This window comes from Carcharodon carcharias, chromosome 8 (genome assembly GCF_017639515.1).
Source record: "Carcharodon carcharias isolate sCarCar2 chromosome 8, sCarCar2.pri, whole genome shotgun sequence".
In the NCBI taxonomy this organism is placed as follows: domain Eukaryota; kingdom Metazoa; phylum Chordata; class Chondrichthyes; order Lamniformes; family Lamnidae; genus Carcharodon; species Carcharodon carcharias.
The window spans coordinates 150,097,142-150,114,793 of NC_054474.1; the positions used below are offsets into that span (position 1 = coordinate 150,097,142).

At 42.7% G+C, this 17,652-nt stretch overlaps 1 protein-coding gene across 3 annotated transcripts; it reads right to left on the reverse strand.

The window, feature by feature from the left end:
- Positions 1-355: 355 nt before the first annotated feature.
- On the reverse strand, positions 356-16,390 carry spout1 (SPOUT domain containing methyltransferase 1). 3 transcript variants are annotated; one of them, XM_041194174.1, is made up of 12 exons: positions 16,297-16,390; positions 13,249-13,291; positions 12,352-12,462; positions 11,044-11,203; positions 9,546-9,635; positions 8,757-8,806; positions 7,379-7,509; positions 6,944-7,016; positions 5,136-5,234; positions 4,907-5,009; positions 3,125-3,272; positions 356-760 (listed from the first exon to the last, which is right to left on the reverse strand). In XM_041194174.1, exons 1-12 carry the CDS (start codon positions 16,342-16,344, stop codon positions 686-688), a joined length of 1,131 nt encoding a protein of 376 aa, XP_041050108.1. In that variant the 5' UTR covers positions 16,345-16,390; the 3' UTR covers positions 356-685. The 3 variants fall into 3 exon arrangements, with proteins under 3 accessions (XP_041050108.1, XP_041050110.1, XP_041050109.1); XM_041194176.1 differs by lacking the exon at positions 16,297-16,390 and adding an exon at positions 13,875-13,923; XM_041194175.1 differs by having other exon boundaries at positions 688-1,393; positions 16,297-16,371.
- Between the last annotated feature and the right edge of the window lie 1,262 nt (positions 16,391-17,652).

Sequence of the window (17,652 nt, forward strand, 5' to 3'; positions counted from 1 at the left end):
CTTGGTTATAAAGACCAATAAAATTCACCCATTCCCTGACATTTCTGCACATTATGAATCTGAAATCTTGAACGGAGATGACAAGCTGCGCCAAAATGCTTTGGGTTGAAGAAGGTACCCAGGAAAACAGCCAGGTCAGATGTCTGAAGCACACAAGACTGGGATTTGGAGAAGTGGATCAGTCCCTCTTAAAAGATCAAATTCAGAAAGTCGTGACCCTAGCCCAGAAATTCTGACCTGTATCAAGTACAGAATTATGGTTTTCTACAGAACAAGCAATAGCTTCCATCTGACCTGTGACAAGTTCTCAAAAATAGAAAACATTTGCAGCTGAAAACAATTAACAAAACAGAAACATTTTAAAAATGAAACTTTACTCGACATGTAAATGGAATGATTCATCAATATTACACTGTTCTTGGGCAGTCTACAAGAATTTTGCACTGCAGACACTGTGGTGATCCCAAAAAAAACACACTGCTTTACCGTTGGAAATCTTCCCGAAAACTAGGAAACACACTGCAGAATCTCAACACAAACATTCTTCTACAACATCACAAGCCAGGATTGGATCTCTGCAATCTAGAGATTTGGCTCCAGTGTCATGAGTAATGGCTGGTGTGTGTTCGTCCTCCACATCATGAGCAGGTTTCAGAGGTGGCACTCCACAAAACATTTACACTTTTCAGTTTGAAGCTGGTCCTCTGACTGCTGCGTCAATCTTTGGTCGTAATGTGGATAAGGTAATGAGAATTGCTTCCTAGAAGAGGACAAAAACACCAACTGGTGTAAAATTCAACCCCCAAGATAATGATCTTTTAAAGATGCATTCTTTTGTGGGATGCGGGCATCACTAGTAAGGCCAACATTAGTTGCCAATTCCTAACTGCCCTGAACTGAGTAGCTTGCTAGGCCATTTCAGTTTAAGAGTCAATCACATTACTGTGGGTCAGGAGTCACATTTAGGCCAGATTACCTTCCCTAAAGGACATTAGTGAACCAGACAGGTTGTTACAACAACTGATGATAATTTCAAATTTTAAGATATAGAATTTAAATTCCACCAGCTGCTGTGGTGGGATTTGAGCCCATGTCCCCAAAGCATTAGTCTGGGTCTCTGGATTACTGGTGCAGTGACATCACCACCATGCCACTGTTTCCTTTGATCAAGGAGAAGTGCTGGCCTGAGTGGAGGGGACAACAGGTTCTTTCCTATAGAAAAAGTTGGAGTGAGAGTTATCCTGACTCCCAATTTAAGGGCAGCAGTGGCCAAGTCTTGGGAGTAGATCAGTTGCCTAGATGTGGACGGTGGGAGATTTTTCCAATTGAAAATTTATGGAAGAAATTAAAATCATCAATATTCAAAAGTTTCCATTATCTGAAGGAGATATTCCTGGAAAACAATAAAAGAATATTTTGCATGTTTTAAAGTTATGATGGATTAAAATCCATAACTTCACACATTTCATCCCAGTGGTGGAATTTACTTATGGATGCACCAAACTGCCCCAGTAACCGACAGACTTGAGGGAAATATCAGAATTTGTATTTGAGGTCTGCATTTCACTGTTCTTCAGTCACAGCCTGAAAGAATGCAAGGAGGAGGTCTGATGGATTCTGGCCGTAGTACCCACACCACAGTGAACTGGCCAATGAGACATCAGCCTGAGAAACCTAAACATCAATTTCTGCAGACAACAGCCAAACTGTATTTCCAGGTACACAGTGCTGTTTTTTGTTTAACTGTTCTCTTCTTCACCTCCACAGAAAGACACACACTCATCTTGTGTACAAGATTATGAGGGGCATGGACAGGGTGGATATGGAGCAGCTGTTCCCCTTAGTTGAAGGGGCTGTCACAAGGGGACATAAGTTCAAGGTGAGGGGCAGGAGGTTTAGGGGGTTGTGAGGAAAAACATTTTTACCCAGAGGGTGGTGACGATCTGGAATGCGCTGGCTGGGAGAGTGGTGGAGGTGGGTTGCCTCACATCCTTTAAGAAATACCTGGATGAGCACTTGGCATGTCATAACATTCAAGGCCATGGGCCAAGTGCTAGTAAATGGAATTAGGTAGATAGGTCAGGTGTTTCTCACGTGTCGGTGCAGACTTATTGGGCCGAAGAGCCTCTTCTGCACTGTGTGATATTGAGAAAAGACAGAACTCAACAGGACTACAGGAATTATTATAGCACTGTGCCGACTGAGATGTGTGTGTTGGTTTTGAATTATATCAGTGATTCCAAGCATCTCTAAAGCACAAAGTCATAGCAAAATACAAGAGCAAACTGCAACAAATATATTAAAGCCATAACTTGCTCCCCAATGCAAATGTATAAGACACTAGTTAGGCCTCATCTGGAGTACCGCGTCCAGTTCCAGGCGCCATACTTGAGGAAGACCTTGGAGAGGGTACAGAGGAGATTCACAAGAATGATTCCAGGGATAAAGAACTGTAGCTATGAGGATAGATTGGAGAGGTTGAGACTGTTTTCTTGGAAACAAGACAGCTGAGAGGAGACTTGATAGAGGCATTCAAGACCTGAGGGGTATGGATAGGGTAAATAGTGAGAAACTGTTCCCACTCAAGGGAACATTAAGAACTAGAGGGCACAGATTCAAAATAATTGGCAAAAGAAGTAAATGCGATGACAGGAAAATTTTTTCATCCAGAGGGTGGGTGGAGTCTGGAACAAACTTCCTGAAAGGGTGGTGAAGGCAGGTTCGATCGAGGTACTCAAAAGGAAATTGGATTGTTACCTGAAAAGAGAGAATGTGCAAGGTTACAGGTATAAGGCAGGGAAGTGGGACTAGGTGGAGTGCAGACTCAATAGGCCGAATGGCCTCCTTCTGTTTTGTAAAGATTCTGTGATACTGTGAAATGTGTCTATCATGATGATAGATACTGTGAAGCAGTTCATGGTCACGGTCCACTTGCCTATATGAATATTACATGGGTACACAAGGCTGGAAGGAAGGTGAAATGGGGAGAGATATTGGGAAAGTTGTTTCTTTAGATGCTGAGTACATGGTGTGGGCCTGCAAATCTGAAACTTTACACACTCCATACACTGATTCATGTATTAATCGATCAAATTTGGGACAAAACATTCCCCACATTACATACCTCAGTGCGGATGGTACGGCTGCCTTGACCAGGACAGGTGTTCAGATAGTGGTGAAAGAGGATGCTAGGGTCCGTAAGACTTAGGTTTTGGTCAGCGTCCACACTGGCCTCGAGACCCTGAAGACCACCAAATACCACCAACAAATGCCTAAAGCAGGGAGAAAAAGGTTACAGCATCTGTCTTTACAACATACGTAGAGTGAATGTGTGTGGAAGGCAGCGATGGTCCAGCGTTTTTACTTACGGCAAAAGTGTGAAACCCTTCAAAAACCCCATCTGCTACTTTAGCAGTCATTGCAATTTAACTGAAAACATTAGCCAGTATTTTACGGTGTTGGCTTTGAATTGGCTTCAGCGCTGCTTGTAAGGATGTACAAGACGGGAAGAGAAGGAAACAGGAATTCTAGAATGGTGTTATTTAACAGCAAGTTGCATACATACGGCACCTTTAACACTGCAAAACATCCCAAGGCGCTTCACAGGAAAGTTATCCCTGATCCCTGACAGTGATTTTACACTGGGCCACATAAGGAGATAATAGGAAGATGACCAAAAGCTTGGTGGAATACTTAGGGTTTAAGGAGCATCATTGAAAAAAGGAGGGAGAGCAGATTAGGGAGGGAGTTCTAATGTGTGGGGCCAAGACAACTGAACTGGGGTGTTGGGAATTAGGGATGTACAAGAGGCCAGAATTGAAGCAATGCAGTTATCTCAGAGGGCTGTCGAACTGGAGGCAGTTGCAGAGATAGGGAGGGGAGGGACCATGGATGGATTTGGACACAAAGGTGAGAATTTTAAACTTAAGGCATTGTTGGTTGGAAAAGAGCATTTCTGTCAAAGTTCACAGGCATTCTCAAGCTGGATGGGTTAGATGGGCAGAGGGAGGTCTCCCTCTTAAAAGATATTGCAATGTTACTATGTGAGGAGTTTAATAGAAAACTCTGAAGAGTTTCAGAAAAAGAACAGAAGCCTTCTGGTATCTGGAGGTTATTCAGTTCTATAAATGATGAACAGACCTCCTGTGGCATTGCTCACAGTTAAGATGTAGCTTTTTACAAGGATAAGAGCATTATACCAATAGTGCACAAAGTGGTACCTGTCACTGAAGGGTGGTTGGCCATAAGATGGCTTGTACTTTTAAGACTACCATGTCAATTACTGTAAAATTTTAGGTTGGTTAGTAGCTTCTTTTTGTTGCTGTGGATGTTTATCTGCAGATTGGAAATGATTGCAGCCTTAAAAAGAGAAAGTTATCCCAAGTCCAATACAGAGGCTGAGACAAATGAGAGTTTATCATCAGGTCAGGAACTCTTGCAGATTGGAAAGGGTTAAGTCAGTTTTAGCTATCAGTCACTGGCTTTTCTCCAAACAATGTGTGGTGTCTGGAGTGTGATGTCAACACTCATTGCGTTGCTTTTAAAATCTTGAATGGATGAATATGCTGGTTATTTCACGTTTGAAATATGACAATGCATCTCGGAGAAAGTGATGTAGAGGAAGAACTCTATCACTGTTTATGGGGGTGGTGGGGATAGAGAACGGAAAAGCAAGGCTAAAGGAATGGAGAAAACTTGTGTTCTGTTCCGAGTTTAAATTAACTATAAAAAAATGTGGTTACAAAAACACTTTCTTCAGTAACTGGTAATCAGTATGGCATGGCTAGCGATCAGGAAACACATTTAAGAGCCTGTATTTCTTACTAAATGTTTGTGAACCTCAAGAAGTAAATGAGGTTATAGAGCAATTGCTCCCCAGGAAAGGAACACAGAAAATGAGCCTTACTTGAATGAGGGAAGTGTAACATTGTCAACGTTTGACCCTCGCTCAGATGTGCCAATTGAGAGATCATAGCCATCTTTGAATGAGCACTCTGTAAAGACAGCACCTACGAAACAATCGCAGTAAGGTTTATCTTTGAAAACAGGTCTCCCCCCACCCCCGACTTTTAAACTTTACCTTAATCTTTGAATCTAAGTACTGTTACTATATGAAGAGGAAGGTTTGAACTCACTGAGGCACGAAGCAAGTCGCACTGTGTAACCCCAATACAGACCAGACTCTGTCCGAGGAGCGTGAGGCGCAACCACTGTACCCTTCAAAACTTTGATCTCTGAAAGTACAAGAAGTTGCATTAGGATTATGGGCAGCATTAACGATACTACTCTGCAAAGAGGATAGTGGATCCCAGGCAAAGGACCCTGCTTTATATTATTGGAGTAGACCCTAATTTAATTCAGGTGAAAGGGCGTCCCAGAAAATCAATACTGAACAATTTCTAGAGGAAATCAATAACTGAAACCATTGAAATGAATGGTCTCATCTTGCACAAAATCTAAAACACATCATTGGGAAAGGAATTTAACAGAGAAACAACAGTAGGCCATTCAGCCCCTCAAGGCTGTTCTGCCCGATCTGCGTCTTAACTCCAACCATTTGACTTGGTTCCATATCCTTTACAAACCCTGATCTCACAAAAAATTTATCAAATTGGATTTAAAATTATTAATTGGGCTAACGTCTACTGCTTTTTGTAGGGGAGCATTCTACGCTTCTACCTGTGTGTGAGCAAGTGTTTCCCAACTTCTCACCAGAATGGCCCGGCCCTGATTCTAAGGTTATGTCCCCTTGTCCTGTGCTCTTGCACCAGCAGAAAAGGTTTCTATCCACCAGCAATCCCATTCAAGATCTAAAAAACCTCCAACAAATCACCCTTCAACCTTCAATATTCCAGAGAAAACAAGCCTATTTCACGTAGACTCTCTTCACAATCGAGCCTTTGCAGTCCTGTTTGCATAGTTAAACTTCCTCCCCATTATATTCTGGCCTTCTCATTATAAAAGATTACATTCCACTAGTCCTTTTAATTTTAATGTCCCGATTAGCACATCCTTTAGATAATATCACCACCATCAACACCCCTTTTGTCCTTTTGTCAATGACATCTTTGGCAGTCTCTTCTTGGCCTCCACCTATCACTGGCCCCCTATCGAGTTCTACCTGTCCCACCCCGCTCTACCAGCTTATATTTCATCTCATTTCTATATGTCTTAGTTCTGATGAAGGGTCATACGGACTCAAAATGTTAACTGTATACCTCTCTGCAGATGCTGTCAGACCTGCTGAGTTTTTCCAGGTATTTTTATTTTTGTTCTAGATTTCCAGCATCTGCAGTATTTTGCTTTTATTTTATTTTAAACATTTTTTGTTGCTGCTGCTTGTAGCTACTCCTACCAGGAGGTCTGCTGTCATGTAATGTCATGCTCGTCTGTCTTGCGCCATCCTCACACATCCACTGTAGCACGTCTGCAACCGGCCTGTGTTGTCCGTCATCCAACTACACCTACGCCAACGCCCCTTACTGCTGACGCCACACTGCCCTCTAGACGAGATCTCTGTAGCTTTTTAAGCTCTGATCGAATGGCTGAAATATTGACATTTCCTTTTCTGGATGTCACTCTTTAGAGATTTTTTGCTCTCCCTATTTCAAGCGCCTCTTCATTTGTCTTATATCTATATATGGAATTTTAAGCATTCGTCTCAGCATCCGCATTTCAGATGCTTCCATTTCCTTCCACAGATCTTTACTTACTGTTCAGGTTTCTGAGGCAGATAGGAAAATGGATAGACTGTAGCACCTGACTACGTTTTAGTGATCTAGGAATCACCTGGAGCGATTTACAAAGTTACTGTCCCTTCTGCCACTACAGATCCTACCCAGACCAATGTCCACAAAATCAGATTTTTCCCACTATCATTTTAGAATCTATTTTCATGTTATAACAACTGTAAACAGAAACTATGTGCTGATCATTTTTTTACCTGATTTTTCACTCTTATGTAGTTGAACTGTAACACGCAAACCAGCTTGAAGCTTTCTGTCAATCTGTATTTCCTAATTTAAATTAACAAAACAAAAGTAAATAGAAAAATGGAAGTGGAGGAGTCCCATTCAAATAAAGTTTGTAAAGGAAAAAATTTACAGGGGAGTGGATTAATTGGATAACTCTTTCAAAGAACACAACAAGCTAATTGACTTTGTGTGCTTCATTCTAGAATAGCTTTCATCAGTGTGATTGGTTTACATTTGGATCAGGAACATATTCAACCCCCCTGCCAATCACATCCTAACAGCGTTATCAATGCATGCCGTCCACAAGTACTGAAAGGCAAGCTACAAAGCTTTGACTGAATGCTTCTCAATGATTCAAGATCCAAGTCAGCATTTATAGTGGGCTTGGATTGTTGTGCACAAACCTTTCTCATTCCACAGTTTACAAATGATCCTTTGTTGGGCTTACATGGCCGTTCAATAACCACTCCCTCGCGGTATTCAGATTCTTCATCTATGCGCATGTGGTGCGGGCTGTCGAGCGGATTCAGGAGGCCTAGAACATAACACAGAATTTAAAGTACAGACACAGTCCATTCAGCCCAACAGATTTATGCTCCACACAGGCCTCTTCTCACGTCATCAACATATCCTTCTATTCCTTTTTCCTTGATGTTCTTATCTAGCTCCCCTTAGAATACATTTATGCTAATCGCCTCAACTATTCCTTGTGGTAGCAAGTTTTACATTTTAGCCACTCTCGGGTAAAATGCCTTGTTGGACATATTAGTAATTTATAAAGCATTCTTTGAATTCAGTGGTGCTTCTGTTGTTACATAGGCAATGTGGTAGCCAATTTTTACACAGCAAAGAGATGAATGATCAGTTAAACTGGTTTTGGTGACATTGAGTTGACAAATCTGGGTCAGGACACGGAGAATTCCCTTCCTCCTGGAATAGTGCCATGGAACCTTATACTTTTACCTGAGAGGACATCTCATCCAAAAGGCAGTGCCTGTGACAGTTCACATTCCCTCAGACCCACACTGAACAGAGTTTCCTGGATTATATGCTCAAACTCTGGCACTGGACTTGAACCCACATCTTTTGACTCAGAGGGAAGAGTGCTACCAGCAAGCCAAAGCTGATAACTTAAGTTTGAACTCAGAAAACAGAAAGACAAAGCAGCAGCAGAGTAAACTGGAATTCCACTTTACATTCCTGCAGTTGGGGCCCAAGCTCCATTCTGCCTGATACATTTTAACTGGCTCCACTCACTTTAGGCAAAGCAAGGCATTCAAGTTCAAGTAGAGATACTTGATGAGAAGCAGGACTGGTCTGTACCTCTTGGTCCCCTAGCTGCACAGTCTGGCCACTGCTACTAATCTAATAATAATCCTTGCAATCAAGTGGAGATACATAGCTGTGGCATTCAACTCTGCTATTAGATAATGTCGGTGGAGGAACAAAAAACACAGGTGCCAACCAGTGATAGGAATCCTGTTCCGTCTTAAGTACCACAATGAACAGCTTTGTAGAATTAGAATTATAGAGCAGAGAAGAGGTTGTTAGTCCCATTCCCCTGCTGCTTCCCTTAGCCCTGCAAATCTTTTTCGTTCAAGTATATATCCAATTCCCTTTTGTAAGTTACCAATGGATCTGCTTCCACTGCCCTGCATTCCATGATGCTGCATGTCACCTTTTTTTGCCAATAACTTTAAACATTAGCAAGAACCATAATGTTTTGAAATGGATAAATCTCTTTTTTTTGAGTGCAGTGTGTGGCTTTCCAGACCTGCTTACCTGCAAACTGCAGATCCTGATGTTTTGGAAAGAAGGATTTCCTCAGGTACCTGGTTACACACAAAGAATATATCACTCCACAGTTGTGAATCTTAGTCACAGAGATGTTGACAATTATCATCTGCATTAGAAACCAGTCCTCAGGCTTTTTTTCCCCCAAATCAAATCAGTGCTTTTGTGCATTTTACAAGCAACCTAAAGTAGCGGCAACACAAGGCAAAGAGCAGCGCTGGTAGATGATACAGTGGATTCTCCAAACGTGCACTCCTAGTGCGGAGTCTCAATTAATGGAGACCCATGTTAAGAAACCCATCGAATGGGCAGAAAATTGTTGGGTTCTACCAGTGAGCAAGGCACGGTGGCGGGGGAGAGCCACTGAGAAAACAGGCCCTAATACCACAAAATATAACAAATAGGATTTGGCTAATCAATTATTTCTTAGAGGTGAAAGTTTCCATCGCTGCCTATAATGATCTTTTACTTAAATGAGCTTTGGACACTTTCCAACCAACTCCTAGCCGATGTCTAGGACCTAAGTTCTGGAAATCCCTCCCTAAACGCTTCTGTCTCCCTACATTTTTTAAGACATTTCTTAAAATCTTGACCAAGTTTTTGGTCTCTCCTCATTATTCCTCTTCTTCAGTGTGAATTTCAGTCTGATTCCACTTCTGTGAAGAGTCCCGGGGATATTTTGAGATGCTCAAAGTGTTACATAAATGCACTTTTCAATTGCTGTGGTGCCAGTTTTTAAAAGAACTAATGGTTCATTTCTGCTCCGAAGTGACTTACTGTGGACATTCGAGGTACTGCAGGATCCGCGCAAGCTGCACACTGGCTCGTCCTTTCTTCCCAATTCCTCGGAATTCCCCTTCTACGCTCCTGTAGTCACAGAGACACGAGACAAGTTCCAATCCAGCACTCCAAATAAAACCTGGGTTTCCATATCCTATGCTCAATCTAAGTGACTATCACTCAGTAAAGGGACTATATAAATGCAAGTTATTATTGCTATTAACAAATGGCTGGCTCCCATGGTAGAGGTGTAAAAAATTCCTCTGTTCTTGAATCTACTTTGGATCTCGGCCCACAGAAAATATCTTAAGGCTCGGGGAACACTTAAGGTGCGATTCATTTCTGATACATCCAATAACATCCCTCCTCCCTCCCACTTCATTCCTTCGATACAAAACTTTCCCCACATCATACACAAGTTCTGACCCAGATTCCACTAACACGTGTCTTTCAAATTCGTGCGTGGGTGCGCCCCCCACATGTGCTGGCAAACTTCCAGGAGTCCCTGTCAAGTTTAGATGATTGAAGGATGATCTAATTGAGTAGTTTAAAATGTTAAAAGGATTCGATAAGACTAGATACAGAAAAACTAAGTCCCCTGATGTGGGAGCCCAAAACAAGGGCTAAAATTAACCTAGGCCACATAGGAGGGAAATCAGGAAGCAGTCTTTCATAAAATCTAGAAATCTGAAATTCTCTCCTCCGGATGCTTGGAGAACTGGAGCTTTCAATACGGAAATCAATAGTTTTTTTGTTGGGTAAGAGGCATCGGGGAGAAACAGTGCAAGGATGGGTAAGCAGAGATGCGGCACAGATTTAATTGAATGGCAGGACAAGCTTGAGGGGCTGAATGGTCCCCTCCTGACCCTTTGTAATGCATACACTAGGAGGGTTGGAGCAACCAAGGCTACCACTACCATTCACCTAAGTGCACAAGAAACGGAAGTGGAACTTGCTTATTGGCCAGGGCTCCAAGGTAGTGCAGGTTAAACTGGAATTAAACTTAGAACATTCAATGCTCCAAGAAACTTTTTTTCTTTATTCTTTCATGGGATGTGGATGTCACTGGCAAGGCCAGGATTTGTTGCCCAATCCAAATTGCAATTGAATTGCGTGGTTTTTAATCATTTCAGAGGACAGTTAAGGAGTCAACCTCAGTGCTGTGGATCTGGAGTCACATTTCGGCCAGACCAGGTAAGGATGGCAGATTTCCCTCCCTGAAGGGCATTAGTGAACCAAATTGGTTTTTACAGCAAATGATGATAGTTTCATGGTCGCCATTGCTGAGATTAGCTTCATATTCCAGGTTTACTAATTGAATTTAAATTCCAACAGCTGCCATGGAGGGGGGATTTGAACCAGTGAACCCAGGCCATTAGCCTGGGCCTCTGGATCGCTAGTCCAGCGACATTACCACTACACTTCCTTAGTATTAAGTATTTAATAGAAATAAATGCCAGATTTGTTTGTAAATAATGCTAATGAGTGATCTTACTTTGCATCTCCTCCCTGTTCATCAAAGACCACAATTTCATCCACACAGAACACAGTGCAGGCACGTGCTATCTGTCCAGCCAAGTATGTCCTGAGCTCGAGAGATTGGGCATTATCCAGTACTGACCCTGGCAATGCCACACTAACAGTGTACAGGCGACCTAGAAAATATAAATGATATGATCAGTACATATCAAAGGTGGAGTAGCCTATGAGGCCATTTAACAATTCGTGACAGAGTGTTGGAGTGCAGGCTTGATCCCCTGTGGCACTGCCTAAAGAACAAACCTTAAGTCACCAGTGTTTGTTTCAAATATTAAAAACTTCAACCAGCATTCCCCCAGATAAATGTTTTAACTAACTTCTGAATTTGTGTAAAGTTTCCCATTTTGCTTTTTCAGTGATCTTAATCCAGTTCTGCTGCCCTCCATAAATAAGATAAAGATCTTACTGCGGCTCTGCCTGTACCACACACTGCCTGGGAAATAGATCAAAGCTGCTGCAAATCACCAACTGTGAAAACATTGTTACGCTAACTACTAGGCTAACCATGAATTAAAACTTCCATTCACATAGAACCTTATGCCTTCTCAAAAATCCCAAAGTGCTTTGCATACAAATAATTACTTCTAAAGCATACTTGTGTGGTGTAGGAATATGCAACAGCACAAAGTAAGACCCCACAAGCAGCAATGGAGAAAACTACATTGTATTTTGGTGGGGTTGAGGAAAAAATATTGACCAGGACACCAGGGGAACTCTTCTCTGAATGTTGCCAAGACTCTTTAGCATCCACTTGAATCACCAGGACACAGAACCAAGGTCTTGGTTTAATGCCTCATCTGCAGGTTACTCAAGATTTTCCGCCCTTAAACCGAAAACAAGATCTAACTGTTAAGATATAGAACGTGTACCCAGCTTTCTTACAAAATATCAAGTGTCATCATGATGGTCCTTTTGAGTGACAAGGTTAAAAATGAACACAGCGTCTTTTCAAATTAATTTTTGTGGCCTTTAATCATATCAGTATTTATGCAAATAATGCTAATGCAGCAGCAGAGAGCACTGCAAAATGAGACACTGGTTGATGCTCAGATTTCACTACAAAGGGGAAGTTGATCCTAAATAGGGACACCTCTTTGTAGCTGCATAAGAGTGAATAGAAGCTGGTGTCCTGCCCACCCACTCAGCTTGGACATGGTGTGACACACAGGAAATCCAATCCAGGGAGGAACGAATAATGCAAACACAGGTCAGGTTTGTGATTTTTGGAGATTTTATCCCGATGTTTACAATGTTTTAAAACTACCTCGCTCTTTTGTTTCCTCTAGATCTTTCTGTGCTTCCTCTTCCTTTGCCTTTTGTTCCTCAAGTTTCTTCAAAAATTTAAGTTCTTTTAGTCGTTTTATCTCCTGTTTCCCTGGAGACATGAAGAAAATGTACAATTAACAGATCTTTCTACACCACAGCTGCACTATCCAACCCATCAAATAACTCACGAGAATGGAGCTTGTCTGTTTAGCTTTCTATATTGCATTTAAATCCTATTTTAACACACTTCAAGTCACAGAGAAATTACATGTTTCTCCCACAAGCAGTATAGCAATCTACCACAGGTCAATTCTGATGACATAAAATCAGAAAATGCTGGTAATACAGATGCTGCCTGACCTGGTGAGTATTTCTAGCATTTTCTATATTTATTTCATCGCAGTATTTTGCTTTTGTATCACCTCTGATGACACTGCCTTTAATGACTTCTTACAAAACTAACACTCTAGCAAGTTTGTTGCCCATTCCTCCAGAGTTCTCTCATTGATGGTCAGTCGGTTCTGTACCCTGTACTTAACTAACTCAAGAGCTAGCTGCTGACAGGTTATGTCATTGCCACCCCTAGCACCAGGAGGAGGCATGCAAGAGCAGCCTGGGAGGTCGTTCTCTCGTGCCTTTTTTCCCTTCAACGCTGGGGGATTGGCTCATCTCTTCTCAATGCCTCTTACACGAGATCAGGGAAGTATTACACATGGAGCATTGCATTCAGATACTGTAGGGAAAGAAACCAATGGTAGAACCCATCCCATTCTCTCAGCTACAGGAGGATACAGGGTGATAAACAAAACAAAATGCAACAGAGGAAGATCAGTTAAAACTAGAATGAAGACAGGGCCAGTAGAAATATAAAATATAACAAAAATTAAACACTCACTGGCTTCTTTCGCTTTCCTCCTGTCAGATATGGTCATTTCATCCTTAAAAGAGGATCAAGTCAGTAAATCATACAAATATGTTCTTGGCGTACTGAACACTGGAGCTCACACAGAAGTTTGAGAATGCAATTTATTTGATACACAAACTGCATCATTGAAAGATATATTTACACTTTTAAGCTGCAAGATTTTTAGCTTACTCCAAAAAGTAAATCAATAATTCTCACTATTTGTTACACATACTACATGAAATAAAAGCTCTGAGTATTTCGAGAGTTAAGGGTACTCAAAAGTAAAAGGTGATTTGCAGAAGACAAGACAGAGCACTAGGTTGCGTGGCGACTTGTGGTTTTTCTACAAGAATGGTTTTTAAAAAACTATGAATACTTTTTGAATGTGTAAATAATACAAGGTTAAACCTTAACTAAGGGTTATTGACGGTAATGGAAGGTGGCAGCATCAGGGCCAAAATGGCTCTCAGCCCTTTTCTTAGAATTTTAATTTGCTGTGGTATTAGTGACCCATCAGTTTAACTTTATAGGTGTGGGGGGCATTGCTCAGGGCAGCATATTCTTCCATTCACTATGTCATTAATGTGTTTAACATAAACAATATACATATTCACCATAATTAAAAACAGAAAACGCTGGTAATGCTCAGCAAGTCAGGTAGTATCTGTGGCAAGAGAAACAGAGTTAACATCTGAGGTCGATGACCTTTCATCAGAACTGGGAGAAATTAGGAATGCAATGGACTGTAAGCAAATGTATGGTGGTGGTGCTGGTTGGGGGGTGGGTGGGGGATTGCGGTGTTGGAAAGAAAATCAAAAGGGAAGGCCTGTGGTAGGGTGGAAAATGTGGGACATTAAATTACAAATGTCCTTTAGGGAAGGAAATCTGTTGTCCTTACCTAGTCTGGCCTACATGTGACTTCAGAGTCACAGCAATGTGGTTGACTCTTAAATGCCCTCTGAAATGGCCTAGGGAGCACTCAATTCTCAAGGGTAATTAGGGATGGGCAATAAATGTTGTCCCAGCCAATGATGCTGACATCCCATGAACAAATGAAAAAAAAAGGCTGGTGGTGCAAGGCCAAAGGAAGTAGTAATGGGAGAGGTAAAGAAACAAAAGACATATCTAGAGATAGAATTACAGAATGATAAACAGCAGCTGCCAGAAAGCAAAGAAAGAGAAAAACAAGATGGTATAATCAAAACCCTGCAATAATTGCAGGGAAGGGGTGGTCAGTGAGAATCCTGAAGATGAAAGTTTAACATTCGTTACTGGGGTCATGGTCCAGGGGAAGATGAGATGATGTGTTGGAGAGTTGGTGTTTGCTCTCTGCAAGGTAGTGGTTAGTTCACCAGACAACACCCCCTTGTCAGCATGATTGATGACAATGTTAGGTTTGGGCCTCAAGAGAACAGAGTGCTGCAAGTTCAGAGGGGGGTTAGAGCGACTGAGGGAAACAGAGAAATCGAGACAGCTGAAGTCATGCCAGCAGTTCAATGAAAAGATCTAGAGAGCAAGAGGCCGGGGAGCGGGGTGGGTGGGGTCCAGGTAGAGGGGGAATACATATCCATCACATTCATGATATGCACACACATCAAAAAATCTTTTCCAGGGTGATCAAGAATGAACTTTGGGGGAGGGAGAAAAGAGGAAGTGTTGGAAAATTATAAAAGGTTTAAAGTCCTGGGAAAGAAACAACAAACTGTATTTACAAAGTACTTTTTACAACTTGAAGATATACTTTTGAAGTATAGTCAATGTAATAACGTAGGGAAATGCAGCTGGCAACTTGCGGACAGCGTGCTCCCACAAACTGCAAGGCGATAAACAACCAGATAAAACTTTTTTTTCCAGGTAATGTTGGTTGATGGACATCAGAACTCCCTGCTTTTCTTGGAATAGTGGCTGTGGGATCTTTTATGTCCTCCTGAAAGGGTGGCAGGGCCTTCTTACCAACTTATCCAAATGAAAGCACCCCTGACAGCGCACTGCCTCAGTACTGTACTGAGACTTGTTGGGGGCTCAAGTCCCAGATGGAGGGAAACGACTTCAAAGCAGAACCGTCCCACCCAGAGACATGAGTCATACCTACAACATGAATTATTTTGCTGAAATACAAGTATTTTAGTTAACACTGGTGTTGTGCCTACTCAATATCTCACAGGGCTTAGAATATTAGATCTTTACTGCACAGGAGGCCATACAGGCCATTGTGTCGGTGCCAGTCTTTTGAAAGAGCTACACAATTAACTCCACCCTGCTACTTGGGAGCATCAGGTTCATTTCAGCAATGCACCACCGAACGGAACTGACAGTCCTATGGTGACATGCAATCCCCAATCTCTGGTTTTCAAAGCCCAAGCAACTCAAGACATTTGTGCTTGTATTCCTCACTCATTTGATTGTTTTGAAGTTTGGAAAGGGTTGCCGTCTCACTGGTGGATACATCCTAAATCAAAATACCTAGATTTGAGAGCAACAGCAAACCTGCATAGACAGGAATCCTGTTAAAAATTTGACTTTGAGTCATTCATTCCACCTTCCCTATATTACAGCAGCAACTGCATTTCAAAAGTATTTCACGTAGTGTAACGCGTTTGGGATAAATTGATTTGCATCGATATAGCATTTTTCACAGACATCTCAGTGTGTTTTACAGTGATGTTGATTGAGGAACAAATATTGGTCAGGACATCGCGGAGAACTCCCGTGCTCTTCTCCAAAGAAGTGACCATGGGTTCTTTTACATTTACCTGCTGGCTGATGGGGCCTCGGTTTAACGTCTCAACCAAAAAATGACACCTCCGACAATGCAGCCTTCCTTCAGTATTGCACTGGAGTGGGGCTTTACCCATAGCCTTGCCACTCAGAGGTTCTGGGTTAAGCCCCACTCCAATGCAGTACTGAGGGAAGGCTGCATTGTCGGGGGTGCCGTTTTTTGGCTGAGACGTTAAACCGATCCCACGGTCACTATTTTGAAGAAGAGCGTTGCGGGGGGAGTCTCCTCTCTCTCCTATCCGACCCGGCCGGACTCACCTGCGACCCCTTCCAGCGTTTCTCCCTTGGCTGCTCCAGCTCCGCCATGCTTACCGCCAAGCCCCACACCAACAGCCGCTCCTATTGGTTGCTGAGTGCGGCCAACAAGCTCTGCTCCTATTGGTCAATTGGTGCGGCCCACAAGCTCCACTCCTATTGGGCCCATCCATGCGACAATCAGCAGGCGGCGGTGACGTCACTCCCTGGAGCAGGCGCAGCTCCACTTCCTGAGTTTGTATCTCCGAGAAAACCCACTGCCAGGGAAGGGATGGCTGGAAATTTGTTTTTAAACCCGAACCTGTCCTCCATGTATGAGCACCGCCAGTGTGAGTCAGTGATAACAGTCAGAAATGGGAACTATTACCAATTTTTCTTCCCTAACCCAGGGGCATCAAGAGGCTCTTTACCCCAGAGGCCTGTGGCTCTTCAGTCATTATCATCGCTGAATCCCCCACTATCAATATCCTGGGGGTTACCATGGACCAGAAACTGAACTGGACTAGCCAGATAAATACTGTGGCTACAAGAGCAGGTCCGAGGCTAGGAATTCTGCGGCGAGTAACTCCCCAAAGCCTGTCCACCATCTACAAGGCACAAAGTCAGGAGTGTGATGGAATACTCCCCACCTGCACGGATGAGTGCAGCTCCCACAACTCTCAAGAAGCTTGACACCATCCAGGACAAAGCAGTCCACTTAATTGACACCCCATCCTCAAACATTCACTCCCTCCACCACTGGCACACAGTGGCTGCAGTGTGTATCATTTACAAGATGCACTGCAGGAACTCACCAAGGCTCCTTTGCCAGCATCTTCCAAACCCACAACCGCTACCATCTAGGTCAAGGGCAGCATACACATGTGAACACCATCACCTGGAAGTTCCCCTCCAAGCTACTCTCCATCCTGATTTGGAAATATATCGTCGTTCCTTCTCGTTCGCTGGGTCAAAATCCTGGAACTCCCTTCCGAACAGCATTGTGAGTGTACCTACAACACATGGACTGCAGCGGTTCAAGAAGGCAGCTCACCACCAGCTTCTCAAGGGCAATTAGGGATGGGCAATAAACACTGACCACATCCTGTGAATGTTAAAAAAAATAGATCTTTGGAGGCTAAAAGAATCAAAGAATTTGGGGATGGGAAAGTGGAGTTGATTTAGAAGTTCAGCCATGATCTCACTGAATGGTGAAGGTGGCTCAAGGGCATATGGCCTACTCCTGGTCCTAATTCTTATGTTCTTAAGTCTGATTGCAGCATCCCTACAGACCCCACCACCATAAGCTGTGATCAACTAACTCATTACGCACCTGGGATCTAAGCCAGAACCCTGCCTCGTTTGATGGTTCAGGTTCTG

Excerpts from the sequence above, each read along its gene's own strand:
- spout1 (XM_041194174.1), bottom strand. The coding sequence starts at position 16,344 with ATGGCGGAGCTGGAGCAGCCAAGGGAGAAACGCTGGAAGGGGTCGCAG. Across the intron at positions 11,204-12,351 it reads AGAGGAAACAAAAGAGCGAG|GTCGCCTGTACACTGTTAGT; the intron begins GTAGTTTTAAAA and ends TATATTTTCTAG. Across the intron at positions 3,273-4,906 it reads GTTACACTTCCCTCATTCAA|GCATTTGTTGGTGGTATTTG; the intron begins GTAAGGCTCATT and ends TCCCTGCTTTAG.